We start from the raw sequence: 15652 nt of genomic DNA, 5'->3' as shown, positions 1-15652 counted from the left end.
GAGCATGCTCCAGGTACAGGCAGAGAGAGGAGAGAGGGGGCTGGGGAGAGAGAGAGAGGGAGGGAGGGAGGGAGAGGGGAGAGGGAGAGGGGGGGAGAGAGAGAGAGAGAGAGAGAGAGAGAGAGAGAGAGAGAGAGAATCCTAAGCAGGCTCTGCATTGTCCAAAATGGGGCTTGAACTCACGAACCCTGAGATCATGACTTGAGCTGAAATCTAGAGTCAGACGCTTAACTGACTGAGCCCCCCAGGTGCCCAGCGTTGATGCACTTTTTAATAAAGTTCTGATGTTTCCCATCTCTTCCCAAAGATTTCTATTTGCAGAAAACCTGTACAAAGATCTGAAAGTTGATATTCAAGTAAGTCTAATATACTATTCGGATACCATATGAATATATTTGTTTTACGATCTGATGATAAAAGTTGTGCTAACAATTATTTTTAAAAAGTACTTCTTAAAGTTTCATGCTTGTATGTTATCAGAGTATTTCATATTTGTATCTTGATGTGTCAAAGATGTTTTTAAGTAAAATTCATAGGTAATCATGGCAGATCACTGTTTCTGACGTCCTATTTTTAGGCGAAAACAAGAAATATATGTAAAGAGAAGGTTTCATTTTAAAGAGACTAGCTTCATCTGTTTACTGCGTGTCATTTAACTACAATGTCCATGATAAATCAAATGATAAGCTTATATTAATTTTTACATAGAGAACTAGCTTTTAAATAATAAGGGATAAAAAGGTTAACAATCTGAGATCCAATCTAGCTCGCATTCCATTCTTCTGTCTCACAGAACTTTTGCATCAGGAGTAGCTGGCCGGGACTCAGATCTGATTTCCGGCCCCCTGGTGGAGGTGCTAATGCACAGAAAATGGGCCAAAGGCAGCCTGCTGCTTAGGTTTTTAAAAAAACCAAACCAAACCAAAAACTTGTATCATCTAAAAATGAGAAGGTAACCATGAACAAGCAGAACAGTCCCCAGATCACGATGATGCCGAGGAAACAGTGTTCCCTGGCCAGGCAGCTTCACTTGCTCGAAGCCTCTGCTTTGCATGATAAAACATTCCCAAATTAAAAGAAAGCTGGACCTTGGCCAGACATTCTTTTTTTTTTTTTCCTGAAGCTTTCAGTTTTTACAAATACCCAGCCCGAAAGTCAAAAAAGAGATGTACTCTCTTCCCCTCGCTTTGAGGCTGCTGATGGAAAAATCTCCCATCTGGGGGCCTAATCTAATTTGTACAATGACGGGCAGCTTACGCTTTCTGGGCCTCAGGAGTCTCTGAGGCCACAGCAGCGCTCGATTATTGCCAATCAGGGAGCAGCCAGGCCGCTGAGGACCGCTTGCCCTGGTGACCCCCAGAAATCTGCATTTTAATAAGCTCCTCAAGGAGAGAAGAGACGCCTGGGTCCTCTGTGTGCCTCTACGGCCCCTGAGTAGAGCACAGACTACAAAGGGGGACCCACAGTCTGAGTTAAAGAGATTTAGGCCCGAGGAGCACCGTGCACCGGCCACGCCGTGACATGGCAGTGTTGCATCATTTCTATCCGAAAATGCCTTCCCTGAGGAAGGTGGTTCACTTAGCAAGGGGCATGGGAGGGGGGCCCAGCCCAGGTTAGGAGCTATTCCCGCGGCTCCCTAAAACTTCCCTGCGAAAGAATTAAATGTCTTTTATCCTGAATCATTATGTGTGGACACAACCGCTGTTCCCTAGACGAAACTCGCAAAAAATAATGTAAGCCTCCACACAGCCGGAGCTCCCTTCTCTGACCGTCTGGGCTAAAAAGACAGAGAAGGCAAATCCTGTGGGTCCTATCTGGCCCAGAGTCCTGTTTCGTCTGGCCTGCAGTATGAGATAATAAAAAAAAAAAACTGAATTTAGCCCCAAACATTTTGAAATCCAGAGATTGCCCAGGAAACACCTGGATTTCCAGCTTCTCTTGAAAATCTGGAATTCCTGGCTAGCTGGGGCCTTGTGGTTCTGACTGCCTGAGACCAGGCGGCTCGCGGGCCCCAGCACTCACCCGCCCCGACTGGCTTGTTCCGCCTGGGCAGACTGCCGGCCTGGCACCCGAGGGCATGCAGAGCTGTGGGCCGTGTGGACTCGGGGGCCCTGCAGCATTCCCAACAGCCAGGTCACAGGTCACACTCCCTCACTCATTCCGCGGTCAGGCTGCATGTCAGAAAGATCAAGATGCCTGGTGGCACTGGAAGGAGCCTGGCAACTTCACCTGTCCTGATCCGCGCCGACATCTTCGCGGGGCCTAAACTTGCGAAGGATGCCATTCGTTTGCTCAAGATTTGCTAAGCAAGTACCACGTGCCAGAAACCGTTCTGAGCGTTGGGGGTGCAGCGGGAGATGAAAGAGTGACAGCGCATGCCTGAAGAGGGCAGGAAAACAGCGCTTCTGAGGGGCTGCTTCTGCCCGTACTGACCTTGGGGCCGGCCACACACGTAAATCAAACGCTAATTTCAGCACAATCACGCATGACTACGTAGCACGGGCCGTCAAGGCTGAAACCAGGGCTGTTAAGTCCTTAAAGATCAAGGTGCCTTTCTATCCTCCCAGATCCCTGAAATCCAACCAATGCTGATCTTTCAGTGAAGGCTACACCTTCAGGTGCATCTGGAAGGTTCCTGCCTGCTGAAGCAGGCTCTCCTCAACATAACGGAGGGCCGAGACCATGTTGGTTGGGAGCTGTCTGCCCGCCCCATGTGGGGAGCCTGCCTGCCTTGATCCAGTAAGGAGAAGGAGAGACTTGATTATAAAGGGACAGGGCAGGTGTCCTGAATGACGCAGGCCTGAAATTACAAATGAGCTGGGAACGAGGGTGGGGGCGGGGCCAGGGATCTGCAAAGCTGAGGGCCACTTGGCCTGTCCAGAGGGTGCAGCGCTGCGAGGCCCGGGCCCACTGCTTCCCCAGGACATGCGGGTCGGGTACTGCCGACTCTTGCTTTCCAAGAGAAGCCAGAAATCAGGATTCTTTTCATGTTGGCAACGAACGTGGAATTTTTTAAAAAACACACCGCGTGGGCCAAACAAAATATGTCTGCAGGCGAAACCCAGCCGGCGTGCAGCCTCTGAACTGAAAGAAAGGCCCAGGCCCTCGCCAAGAGCGAAGGAGATCCCGCCGGGGCGCCTGAATCGACCCAGGTGCGCGGTTTTCTAGGCCATTACCATAAAAAGGTCAAATTCTTCCTCTCGTCGAGCAATCATTTGGTTGAGGGTCTCGTCGTCCGGCACCTCGTCTTCCTCCTGGGGTGAAGAACAGAAGGATTTGACAGGCGTTAGGGAGAGAGTGGACGGCCGGGGCGCAGGATAAAGGAGCCCCGTGCGTCTGTCCTGGGGACCACAGGGCCTCACTTCTCAAGCCCCGAAAAAGAGAGAAGGGTCACTGGGGGAGCCTCTGCCATCACTATTTTGCGAGCCCCTCAAACCCATCTTCCCAGAGCAAAATCTGTTTAGAAAGGACACACGGTACACTGTCAAAGATACCGTTTTTGTGTTGGGGGGCGTTATCTCGATTCCTTACTTTTGAAACAAGTTACTCGGGGCGCCTGGGTGGCTCAGTCGGTTAAGCGTCCAGCTTCAGCTCAGGTCATGCTCTCACAGTTCGTGGGGTCGAGCCCTGTGTCGGGCTCTGTGCTGACAGCTAGCTCAGAGGGCTAGCTTCAGATTCTGTGTCTCCCCCTCTCCCTGACCCTCCCCTGCTTGCACTGTCTCTTTCTGTCTCTCAAAAATAAATAAAAAACGTTAAAAAATTTTTTTTAAAAGAAACAAGTTACTTAAGGTCTCCTCCCCGCCACCTCAATGACCTCATCTGTAAAATGGGTGTGGTATTTAGTTTGCAGAGAAGCTGTAAGACTTAAGTGAGGAAACTCAGGGGAAAAAGTACCTAACATAAATCCTTTTAATTCTATTAAGCCACGTGTAAGTGCTGACTTCCAGAGCCTTCCAAAACCCACCGATAAGTTAGGAAGAAGCACAGTACAAAAGGTCTCTTCAGTTTGCAAAAAGATTCATTTCAGGTTTCACTGAAATATCAAGATCTACTTCATATTTAGACTCATTTCAGAGAAAAAAAGCACACGAGACTTTTAAAAGAATTTGGTTTATAATTTATAGACAACTTCAAAAGCATATGCCCTACATAAGGCAAAGTCAAACTATATCTAGTATATGCAATGAAAAGAGTATTCATTTTGCATATAACATGATTATGTTAATGCAAACCCACTCCTCAGTGTACAAATATGGGGACATCAAACTAAATCTGTCCATCTCAAGGCAATTTTATGGTAAAGATTGGTGCTGGTATTTTGCACACTTTTCTATACTACATTAGAACTATGTCTTGTGATCTCTTTCAAATCTATTCAGGTTGAAAACTAAATATAGAATTAGATAAACCAGCAATCTACAAAAAGCACAGGTGACTACCTAAAGACCCCCTTAGAGGGGCATCTGGGTGCCTCAGAGGGTTGTGCATCCGGCTTTGGCTCAGGTCACGATCTCACAGTGTGTGAGTTCAAGCCCCACATCGAGCTCTGTGGAGTCCGTGGAGTCTGGCATTCTCTCTCCTTCTCTCTCTGCCCTTCCCTGACTCATGTGCTCACGCACTCTTGCTCTCTCTAAGTGTATGAATAAACTTTAAAAATATTAGAAAAAAAAAAGACCCCCTTAGAGAAACGTAAGGAATGTGTTCTTTGAACAATCTTGCCAAGTAAAGAGATTTTTTTTTTTTAAGCCGGTCATTTTCCTAGCCTTTGGTCAGCTTTTACAGAAAAATTTGAACTGGAGGTCAAGGTCCTGCTTTCCAAGTATGTGTACATGACAACACGCTCAGATGGTTGTGAGGGCTTGTCCCGAAAACACACTGAAGAGCTTAACCAAAAGGGTAAAGACACAGAGGGCCTGGGTAGGGGGGTGGCACGGAGACCAGGCACGGTGGGACCCTTCCTTCCGGCTGATTGTGTCCTGCACTGGGGGCCCCTGTGCAGTTCTGCATCTTCTCTACAGGAGGCAGGATTTGCAATACAGTCAAGCCCGCTGGCTGCATGGGGGAGGGGGGTGTTGGGGGGCGTGCCCTGGCTGAGCCTTGAGGTGCCTCTAGCAAATGCCTCTAAGACACTGGTCTGGATGATGTTCCGAGGTTTTCCGTGCTTGGGATGTGAGACAGGCAGCTAATTCATTCATTCTCATCAACGCCAGCCCAGCGAATTATTTGAAGAGCAAACAGGCCGTTCTTAATCCTAGCGAGACAAAAGGTCGCCGTGTGATTTCATCAACGCGGCTTTCTGTCATACCTCGTTTTCCTCTTCGTGCTCCAGGATGGCCTGCAGGAACGCCCTCCGCTCGTGGCTCGAAGACTTCTGATCAAACATGCCCGCCTGGATCACCTTCTGGTCCACGTTCAGCTTGTACTTGGCAGCCGCGAGAATCTTCTCCTCCACGCTGTTGACGGTGCACAGCCTCAGCACCCGGACCTCGTTCTGCTGGCCGATGCGGTGAGCCCGGTCCTGCGCCTGCAGATCCTGTGCGGGAGAAGAACCACACGCTGAGGGCCGGCACGCCTGCCTCGGCCCAGCAAGCGCATCGCCCCCCGAGAGACAGGGAGTACAGAGGGTTATTGAACCCACCCATGCCAGGGAAGAGATTCTGCTTTCATTTTTAACATAGGCAAGCCACCTTCTCTGGAAACTTCAAGTTTGTCCCTAATTGAGGAAACCTGGGCTGAGATCGGCCACGCCAACCGAAAATACCTATCAGGTTTTGAAATGCAGGCCATTGAGGTGTTTTCACCTGTCTCTAGGTTCACCATCAGAATTTGTCCCTAACTTGGGACACCTGGGTTAAGGGTCCGACTTCAGCTCAGGTCATGATCTCACAGTTGAGAGTTGGAGCTCCACGTTGGGCTCTGTGCTGACAGCTCGGAGCCTGGAGCCTGCCTCGGATTCTGTGTGTCCTCTTCTCTCTGCCCCTCCCCTGCTCACGCTCTGTCTCTCAATAATAAATAAAAACATTAAAAAAATTAAAAAAAAATTTGTCCCTAACCTAAAAACAAAACAAAAAACCCCATTAAATTTGATGTCAGAATTATGACTTTGATATTATCTTCAACTAATCTTAAATCACAAGAAACACTGGACGCTGGTATAAAGCATTAGAGATGATTTTTAAAACACCCATGAATTATACATACATATATCACACACACACACACACACACACACACACACACACACACACACACACACCATACAGACAGGGACTTGTCAGGGGGCAGATCTCCAGACATCTAATTCTGCCAAAGACTCCATCTTTAGTCTGGGGAATAAAAAGAATTGCTGGTATAAGACTAAATTGGTCCAAGTTTTGGGGGAAAGAAATCCGGAACCAAGTTTCAAATGTGTTAAAACTGGGTATGGTCCCTGACTCTTGAGATTTTACTTCTGGTAATTTATCCTACAAGAATAGTCATGGATATGCACGAAGATTTACAAAGAAGGGTGCACCTCTCAGCATTATATATATTTACGATGTTTAAAAAAATTTTTATGTTTATATTTGAAAGAGAGAGAGAGAGAAAGAGAGAGACAGTGCACGAGCAGGGGAAGGGCTGAGACAGACACAGAATCAGAAGCAGGCTCCAGGCTCTGAGCTGTCAGCACAGAGCCTGATGCGGGGCTCGAACCCACAAACTGTGAGATCATGACCTGAGCCGAAGTTCAATGCTTAACTGACTGAGGCACCCAGGTGCCCCTGTTCTTTGTTTTTCGTTTTTTCAAGCAGAACTAAATCAACATACAATAACAGATTGCTTAAAATTAGTCTTTGAATGTATGTACCATATACTACGTGCAAAGTACCAAAAAATTAATTATAGATCTAATGGCACAAAGCAGTACCAAGTAAAAACTACATGTTACATGTAAGTATTCACCTACACATCTGTCATGCACGTATTTACGTAAACCAAGAAAAAGGAAGGACACATCACCGGTATTTACACTTCCAAGTAACAAAGAGTAAAGTCATTGTTAAATTTCCCTCATTTTACTTTCAAGTGATTTAACAATTTTTTTTCCTGCTTTATACCTATGTGACTCTTACAAGAAGAAAACGGTTTTAACGAAATCTTTAAATAAAACCCCCGTATCCGGCATCCCCGGCGCCGTTTTGCACAGAGCTGATGTTCCACGATGGGAAGCCAGGCGGGGTTCCTGGTCATGCACGTGGCACAAGATGACCACAGGCCCACATCTGTCCAGGAGGCCCGTCTTTGCTGCAGGGACCTCTACAATTTAACGACTCGTGAGGCAAATGTGGTTCCTCAGAAGATGCCCGAATCATATGAGTATCGGACAGCTGAAACACGGACACCACTGGGACCCATCCAAATTAGACTGTGCCCAGATCAGGAGAACGTGAGGTGGAGGTGCAGCCGAGGCTGGGATGGGGGCAGAACTCTAAACTTCATTTTCAGGCTCTTTAGTTCAACTGTCTTTCTCGACAAATGCTTATGAGCGCGGCGAGGCAGGATTCAAAACGGCGAGGTGTATGCTGTCCGCGCCTCTGGATTGTTTCTAGAACAGGGGTCAGTGAACCCTCTCCCGAATGGGCCCACCAGTCAGTGTTACTAGTAAATATTCTAGATCGTCTCGGCCAAGAGCAAACACTGAGCAACTCTGCCGTCAGCAAAGAGCCACTTAGGATCTCCGTCCCCTTCGCTCTCTGCCCCCTCCACTCACACTTTCTCTCTCAAAAGTCAATAAACACTTTTTTAAAAGTTAGAAAAATTATTTAAAAAAGTAAACTGCTTGGAAAATGGCCAAAATTATTATTTTGAGGCTGAAGTTTTTAAAAAAAATTTTTAATGTTTATTTATATTTGAGAGAGAGAGAGAGAGAGAGTGAGCAGGGGAGGGGCAGAGAGAGAGGGAGACACAGAATCTGAAGCAGGCTCCGGGCTCTGAACTGTCAGCACAGAGCCTGATGCAGGGCTCGAACCCTACAAACTGTGAGATCATGACCTGAGCCAAAGTCAGATGCTTAACCGACTGAGCCACCCAGGCTTTCCTAGGCTAAAGAACTTTATAGAATGTAAGCCTCTGAGTCTCTAAGCTAAAGTGCGGCATGGGGGGCAGGGGATACTATGACAAAGAAATACATGATTTTGTCACTGAAGGGACCCTTCAGTACTTCTGAGATCTGAGTGGCCTGACACTTGGCCACACTAATTAGGTGTGGTGCTATCTGAAGACAAGAACCTAGCCCAAGGAGAGGACCTCCAAAGTCATTCTGTGGTGACAACGCAGTTCAAAATCCACGGGCTAACAGTAAGAACACAAGCCACGTTTCTGACCCGTGGTTTGGGAATGAGGGTTTTGGCAACCCCGAGGGAGTGTACGGCTAATTCCACACGTGTGTGTGCTGTCCCTACTTCTAGAGAGGGCCTCCCAGCAGCAGCTTCTCCGCCTCCATCTTCAATCTGTCAGCCTTTGCAAACGGACCTGGGATTTCATCAATAGGCCTTAATTTTGAGTCAACTGACTAAGAATTATCATACTTTTTTTCCCCCACTGCACTCTGAAACCAACAAGGTAAATGGAGCCCCACAACCTTCATTTTGGGAACCGTGCAATATTTATGCAGGCTTATAGGGTAGAAAGAGCCCAAAGCCAGAATTCACACCCAGGCAGACATGGAGAGTCACTGCTGACAGGCCTCCTCACATGTGGAGTATTTTGAGGATCAGGTACGAACTGACGTTTGCGGACTGCCTCATTGCACCCAGTGGGGTCGTGCTTCACGGAAGTTGGCCTTCTTACATTTTAGATGAAAATTCAGTACTTACTCTATCACTCTAAGGTCACTGACTTCTGAAAATGGAAAAAAAAAGTTTGCCCAAAGTCATGGCCATGTTTAAGCGACAGCCATGAAAAATGTAGCCAGCCTGGTTGACCAAATCAGGTGACAGTGAATGTGCAAAATATTTGGAGAAATGGATGTCCCAGTGCCAGACTCTGGGTCGAATCAGACCAGAGGACATTTGGGAGATTAGCTCAAATACAGCGAAACGTGAGTGAGCTGCTCATGCAATTTACTTGATTCTGGAGTTCTACTTTTAGTTACTGGTTTAAAAGTGTGTGTGTGTACGTGTGTGTGTGTGTGTGTGTGTGAGAGAGAGAGAGAGAGAGAGAGAGAGAGAAAGAGAGAGAGAGAGAGAGAGAGAGAGAGAGAGAGATGCAGAGATAAAGACAAGAGACAGAAATAGACAGAGGCGTGGTGCCTGGGTGGCTCAGTCGGTTAAGCATCCGACTTCAGCTCAGGTCGTGATCCCACGGTTCGTGGGTTCGAGCCCTGCATTGGGCTCTGTGCTAACAGTTCAGAGCCTGGTGCCTGCTTCGGATTCTGTGTCTCCCTCTCTCTCTGACCTTCCCCTGTTCACGCTGTCTCTCTCTGTCTCTCAAAAATAAATTAAAAACATTAAAAAAAAAAAAAGAAATAGAGGGGTAGACAAGACAGAGAAAGGCGGGGAGGCATGGAAGTCCCAGCACCCTCTCCCTGGTAGCGTAGCATTTCTAGACACCTCGAATTCCTTTGGCTCTTAGCATCTGCCCGGTGCCAGTCAATGTGGTCAGCTGGGAGACCACAGATGTGCTTGTCCCCAGGATAAAATCTAGTGGACTCTCCATTCACCTACAGACAGGGTATCATCTCTCCATAAAGACACAGTCAGCCGTGATCTAAAGTCTGAGAAGAGAGGCATCACGCGCTCCTCCCCCTAGACGCCCAGCGGAGCTCAGTGCCTGTGGCCTGGCAGCCTCTCTCGAAATGCAGAACGGACTGTGATTCACAAGGTTAAAAGGGAAGAAACTGCAGTTCTCTCACACGAATATGGATTCCACCTGCACTCAGAAATGCAACGTGGGATAGAAAAATATATAAAAATATTTCCCGAAGACTTGGACCTAATATACTCCATGCTGGTGGCTCCTAAGCCCTCTCCAAGGTCAGAAGACCTCCGTAGAAACTTCCGGTAAGGCATTCAGCTGGGGTAAATGACTGGCGAACCTTGCAGTGGTCCGAAGCTGGTGGCCACCCCAAGACTTGGAACCGCTGGTCTCTTCCTGAAGTCAGTGCTCCTTGGCTCGGAGACGAATGACATCAGAATCTTTGGGGAGCCTTCGAATGTATGGGGGGGGGCCCTGGGAAGCATCTACCAAACTGGGGGTGTGGTGCAGGGCAGGAGACACAGGCATGCAAGGTTTTGTTCTGAAAGTTCTCTCATAGTTCTGTGCACCCCGACCTCCACGTCCTGCCCAGACGACTGCTGTCAGCCTTCTCGTCCCGCTCTCCCCCAGGCCCCGGTGACATTGTCATGCTCCGCAGATTCGCAGCTGAGGAAAGCAGGGTGCAGTGAGGAGCCCAGGCTAATGTGGTGTGCGGTCCACATGCACGAGAGTGCCGCTTCCCTTTGAACTAGTTTGAATCACACGCGCCCCAATGGGAATCACATCCGATGAACAACACTCCGCCCAATACCGTACAGACAGGTGCGCTCTCTCCCCGAGTATCGTAGGAACCGCAGGGGTGCCACGAGGGACCCATCCTCTTGGGGTAACACTACATTCAAAGAACCTACTAGTACATGCTCCATAGAATATTCTGTGATGCTGATTTTATACTTAAAAAAAATTTTTTTAACGCTTATTCATTTTTGTGAGGTAGAGACAGCGTATGAGCAGAGGAAGGGCACAGACAGAAAGGGAGACACAGGCTCCAAGCTCTCACAAACCGCGAGATCATGACCTGAGCCAAAAGCCGGATGCTTCACCGACTGAGCCACCCGGGCACCCCACTTTGATGGTGATTTTAAACAAAACACATGGACTAAAAGACAAACTATCATATACTAATCTTAGGGACCTTACTTAAAGCTTCTGGGGACTCATTTTCCTTGACTGGGAAGATGCATATAGTAAAAATAATTACAACCTCACAAGGTTGTGAGAAAAGAATGAAACAATGCACATAAACGGGCCGGCGCAGAGTTCGGGAGCGTCCAAGAAATGCTAGTTGTTGTTTTTACTCTGGAAGATGAGTGATCCGTCCTATAACGAAGCATCCTTTGCCTGATATCAATCTCAGAAGTGGGGTTCAAACACTAAGCCGCCCTGAGTTTCTGTACCCCAAAACTGGAGCTTCCCAAAGGTGCACTGGAGGCGAGTGTGAGCCGACTCGCGATCCAGGCTCTAGAGGGAGGCGAGCAAGCGGCCATCGCAATGTCCCCCTTTCTCCCAAGGGGGAACGGCCCGCTTGCTTCGACATCTGCTCTTTCCCGCAAATGTGAATGCTGACCCCGACGGTCCTTGAGCTCCTCTCATTCCAGAAGGGCGGCCTGGGCGCCCGAGGCAGAGACACTACAGACCTGGTGAGGGTTCCAGTCGCTGTCAAAGATGACCACGGTGTCAGCCGCCTGGAGGTTCAAGCCCAGGCCGCCAGCTCGGGTGCTCAGCAAGAAGATGAAATACTGGGACCCCGGTTCGTTGAATTTCTTCAGCAGAGCAGCTCGGTCCTCAGACTTGGTGGTGCCTGCAGGTACGAGAACAGTAAATTCGCCAATTAACTCCGGTCCGAAAATGGCCCGGAGCGAGACAGAAAGGCTGGCCTCCTCGGGAAACAGGCTCCTCGTGGCATTGGTGAGGTAATCCCCCGAGGTTTTTGTACTTCTGCGGAAAGGAACTTTGACCATTTTGCAATTAAAAAGAGAGAGAGAGGAAGAGAAAGAGAGAGACATTGATCAAATCAAGGAAGGAATACTGTCTACTACCCATTGTTTCAAATCACTGGGTTTAAATAAACACTTATCACTGGGTACCTTTGCAGATTGTCCAACATCCTCATGTTACCCTAAACCTTGATGAAACAGTTGCTGGATTTATTTCTGTGCTTTATTTTATTATTTTTTTTTTTAAATTTTTTAATGTTTTTATTTACTTTTTGATACAGAGAGAGACAGAGCATGAGAGGGGGAGGGCAGAGAGAGAAGGAGACACAGAACCAGGAGCAGGCTCCAGGCTCTGAGCTAGCTGTCAGCACAGAGCCTGATGCGGGACTCGAACCCACAAATGTGAGATCTGACCTGAGCCGAAGTCGGAGGCTTCACCGACTGAGCCACCCAGGCGCCCCTATTTCTGTGCTTTAAAACAACAAAGATCTTCCTTCCTTCCCTCCCTTCCCTCCCTTCCTTCCCTTCCTTCCCTCTCTTCTTCCTTCCTTCCTTCCCTCCCTCCCTCCCTCTGTCTCTCCTTCCTTCCTTTCTTCCTTCCTTGCTTCCCTCCCTCTCTCCTTCCTTCCTTCCTTTCAACCTGCCTTCCTTCCTTCCTTCCTTCTGAGAGGGAAAGAATGAGCCGGGGGAGGGACACAGAAAGAGAGAGGGAGAAAAGAAATCCCAAGCAGGTTCCACACGGTTGGCACAGAGACTGGGGCAGGGCTCAAACTCAGGAACTGTGAGATCATGACCTGAGCTGACCCGAGAGTCAGATGCATAACCTCCTGAGCCACTCAGGCATTCCAGACACCAAGTAATATTTCAAAATCCACCCACCCAGCCACCCATACACACACACACCTGAGCATGCCTCCAGAGATTATTATAATGGTTTAAAGCAATTTTGCCAATGGGCATCAGAGAGAGTGGTTGTTTATGCCAAGAGGGTGGAAACAAAAAGGAAATCAATTTCCACTGCATTTTACCATTCTGAGTGCTCCTGAGCACGATCTGGCTGGTAAAAACATTCAATGTGAATGGAATATTTTTATCCTGGTTAGCGAGACTTGAAGCCACAAAACTGCCATATACATTACATGTGTATATGTATATATATATACATATATATATATACACATACACATGTATACACGTATATGTATTTATATATGTACAGATACACACATATACGTATGAATATGCACATACACACACATGTACATCAAAGCTCTCAGTCTGTTCCCCATGCTGACATTCCGCTCCGGGCTCAAAGGGTGGTGGTAACCTAAAACCTAACAGCAGCAGGCACGCGCCCGCGGACGGTTGCTCCCCGCCCCCGCCCCCCCCCCCCCCACCAGGTGCCAGAAGGGAGCTCCAGGATCGGGCATTAGCTCAGGACTCAGGACCCCAGACCCCAGACCATGGCGCTCACTTTTAGAGCATGAAGTCACCCACAGCTGCTCCCAAACCAGCCACTCAACCACATACTATGCACTTGTAATATCTTTACCCCGAAAGCATTGCTGCAGAGTTTTGAAAAAGGCCTTAGGCTGTGGGGAAATACGGAAAAACCATATATACATGTTACAAGATAGCCCCTAAATGCCTGCTATACAAATATTATTTCTACATGGTGTTCTTTTTTTAAGGTGGAAAATACACCAACAATTTATTTCAGAGGCTTAAAACAGTTAAGTGGTGACAGCTAATGAAATCAAGTTACTGTGAGGGTCGGATTCCCAAACATGGAGGGATCTGGTTTTCATATTAATAAAAATAGTAAGTACCCTCCTGAGGAGGGGGAGAAAAGCCAATTCCCCACATACAGCACATGGGGGGCAGAAACCAGGGGCTCTGGGGGTTCTCTTCATTAAATGAAGCAGTGTTCTTTAGGGCTCATTTTGCTTCCTAAATTAGATTTCAAGATTAGCCACCTGGTCAAATCCTGCAACGAGAAACAGTTCAGAGTTTAGATTTGGGGGGGCGGTGAAAGCACTCAGTGTGCTTTGCTGAGTGCCGTTCCAGGTACATGGGGATCTTTTTTCTCCTTTTCTTTTCAGAACTGGCTTTCTGAGATCATGGTGACCTATTTGTTCAGGATGCTAACGGAAGATGTGCTCTGTGCCAGCATAAAACCTTTTCACTATATCATGTTTTCAGCCGCAGTAGTTTAAAAAAAATTACAGGGAGTCATGGATCACATATTTACCCTCTGCCTTAAACCACATGGAAAGGCACAGAGACCAAAAAGGGAAAAGAAAGTTCTAGAGACGATGAAGTCTGTTTTCTGACAGCAGGGGATAAAATCTATGTAGTCTGAGGACAGAAGTTCAGTTCTATTTATTTTTTATTAAAAACTTTTAAAAATGTTTATTTGTTTTTGAGACCGAAAGAGAGCATGAGCAGGGGAGGGGCAGAGAGGGAGGCACAGAATCCGAAGCAGGCTCCAGGCTCTGAGCTGTCAGCACAGAGCCCGATGCGGGGCTCGAACCCATGAACTGAGAGATCATGGCCTGAGGTGAAGTCAGATGCCTAACTGACTGGGCCACCCAGGTGCCCCGGAAGCTCAGTTTTAAATCCACTGGAAAATAATCTGCTAATGACCACATGCATTAAGATATAAATAAAACTAATTAGTGGAGATGACTCCTTGGGATGAAATAACCCTAAATACAAAATAAAGCACTGAAAAACAAAAGAGGTATTTGGTCAAAGGAGTTTTGGGGCCCTCCACCAGACACCTCAAGCAAACAGAATGACCACATATATATATGGTGTGGATTCAAACTGTATACAATTGCTGGGAACCTGACATATTTTTCAAGCCAGACAAAACTATGATTAAATCACTTTTCATGCAAAGCTAGAACATTTCTAATGCAAGGTTCAGAATTTGCTGGATTACCATTCCCATTAGTCAAAGGTTCTCCAAATCAAGATCTTGGCTGGTTCTTAGCAATCTTTGAGATATTTGCTCTGGGAGATTCAAACTCCTCCATCAGGGATGATCCACAGGCACATAAATGCTCCTCGCGGGTGCCGGAGGATTTGACGTGCTCAGGGTGAGTGTTGGCCCCATGTTCTTTTGGACTTTTGACACAACACAACCAGGATCATAATTAATAGCAAGCACGATTGTGTTGCAAGTTGCAGAACGCCAGGAGGAATAGACTGCCAGGCTTTCGCGATTGCTAATTTTAACTGCGTTTCAAGCTGCTTTGGGAGAATTTTGTCTTCTGGGATGTAACTTCACCACTTGCTCTCACTCACAAATCACTTCCAGTGAAAACAAAAGACCATAATGGAGTCGTAGCCAAATCTGTACATGTAGCCATCATCTTTGCAGGAAGAAAACCTGGCTGTCACCGAGTGATTCCCCCCACCCGACCCCCTGCTGAGGTCAGGCCTCCCAGACAGCAGGTTCAGCACTGAAAATGTGAAGTCACTGTAACAACGGGTTAAGGGGCGGGTGGTGGGAGGGCGGATGCACTTGGAAGTGGGTATATTGATTGTTTGCCCATCGATTCTCTCCAAGTCCAGAAACAAACGGCTGCCGTTTCCTGGGCGTGGGAGCCTGTACGGTCCTCAATTCCATCGGCAACATTTTACGGAGACTCTGGACTTGTCTCCCCCAGCCTAACCGGTAGGGCTTTGGTGGCAGGAACAGTGAGTGGCTCCATTCAGCCTGCATCTCGCTCTGACAAGCCACCTGAAGAACTCTGAACCGGTTCTAAACCCTTCATAAAAGACCATCTCCAGGAAGGCAGCCTGCGTTTGCAGAGACGGACACGCATCTCACTGGTCTGCTGAACCTGACTCGGAACTCGTCTGGGATCAGACGGATCTAAGTTGGAACCTGGTTTCGCCCTCGGCTCCTT

General features: G+C 47.7%; 1 protein-coding gene across 2 annotated transcripts in view; it reads right to left on the bottom strand.

Annotated features, from left to right (window-relative positions):
- The window catches only part of SMARCA2 (SWI/SNF related, matrix associated, actin dependent regulator of chromatin, subfamily a, member 2), a 135424-nt gene that overhangs the window by 66427 nt on the left and 53345 nt on the right, over positions 1 to 15652 (bottom strand). For both annotated transcript variants that reach the window (XM_029920627.1, XM_029920628.1), the window contains exons 19-21: positions 11433 to 11596; positions 5306 to 5533; positions 3177 to 3254 (exon numbers count right to left, since the gene is read on the bottom strand). In XM_029920627.1, coding sequence (XP_029776487.1) covers positions 3177 to 3254; positions 5306 to 5533; positions 11433 to 11596 — 470 coding nt within the window. The remainder of the gene's footprint in view (positions 1 to 3176; positions 3255 to 5305; positions 5534 to 11432; positions 11597 to 15652) is intronic.

The sequence above is a fragment of the Suricata suricatta genome, chromosome 13 (assembly GCF_006229205.1).
Source record: "Suricata suricatta isolate VVHF042 chromosome 13, meerkat_22Aug2017_6uvM2_HiC, whole genome shotgun sequence".
In the NCBI taxonomy this organism is placed as follows: Eukaryota; Metazoa; Chordata; class Mammalia; order Carnivora; family Herpestidae; genus Suricata; species Suricata suricatta.
The sequence above is the reverse complement of the archived record's forward strand: the minus strand, read 5'-3'. Positions and strand labels throughout refer to the sequence as shown.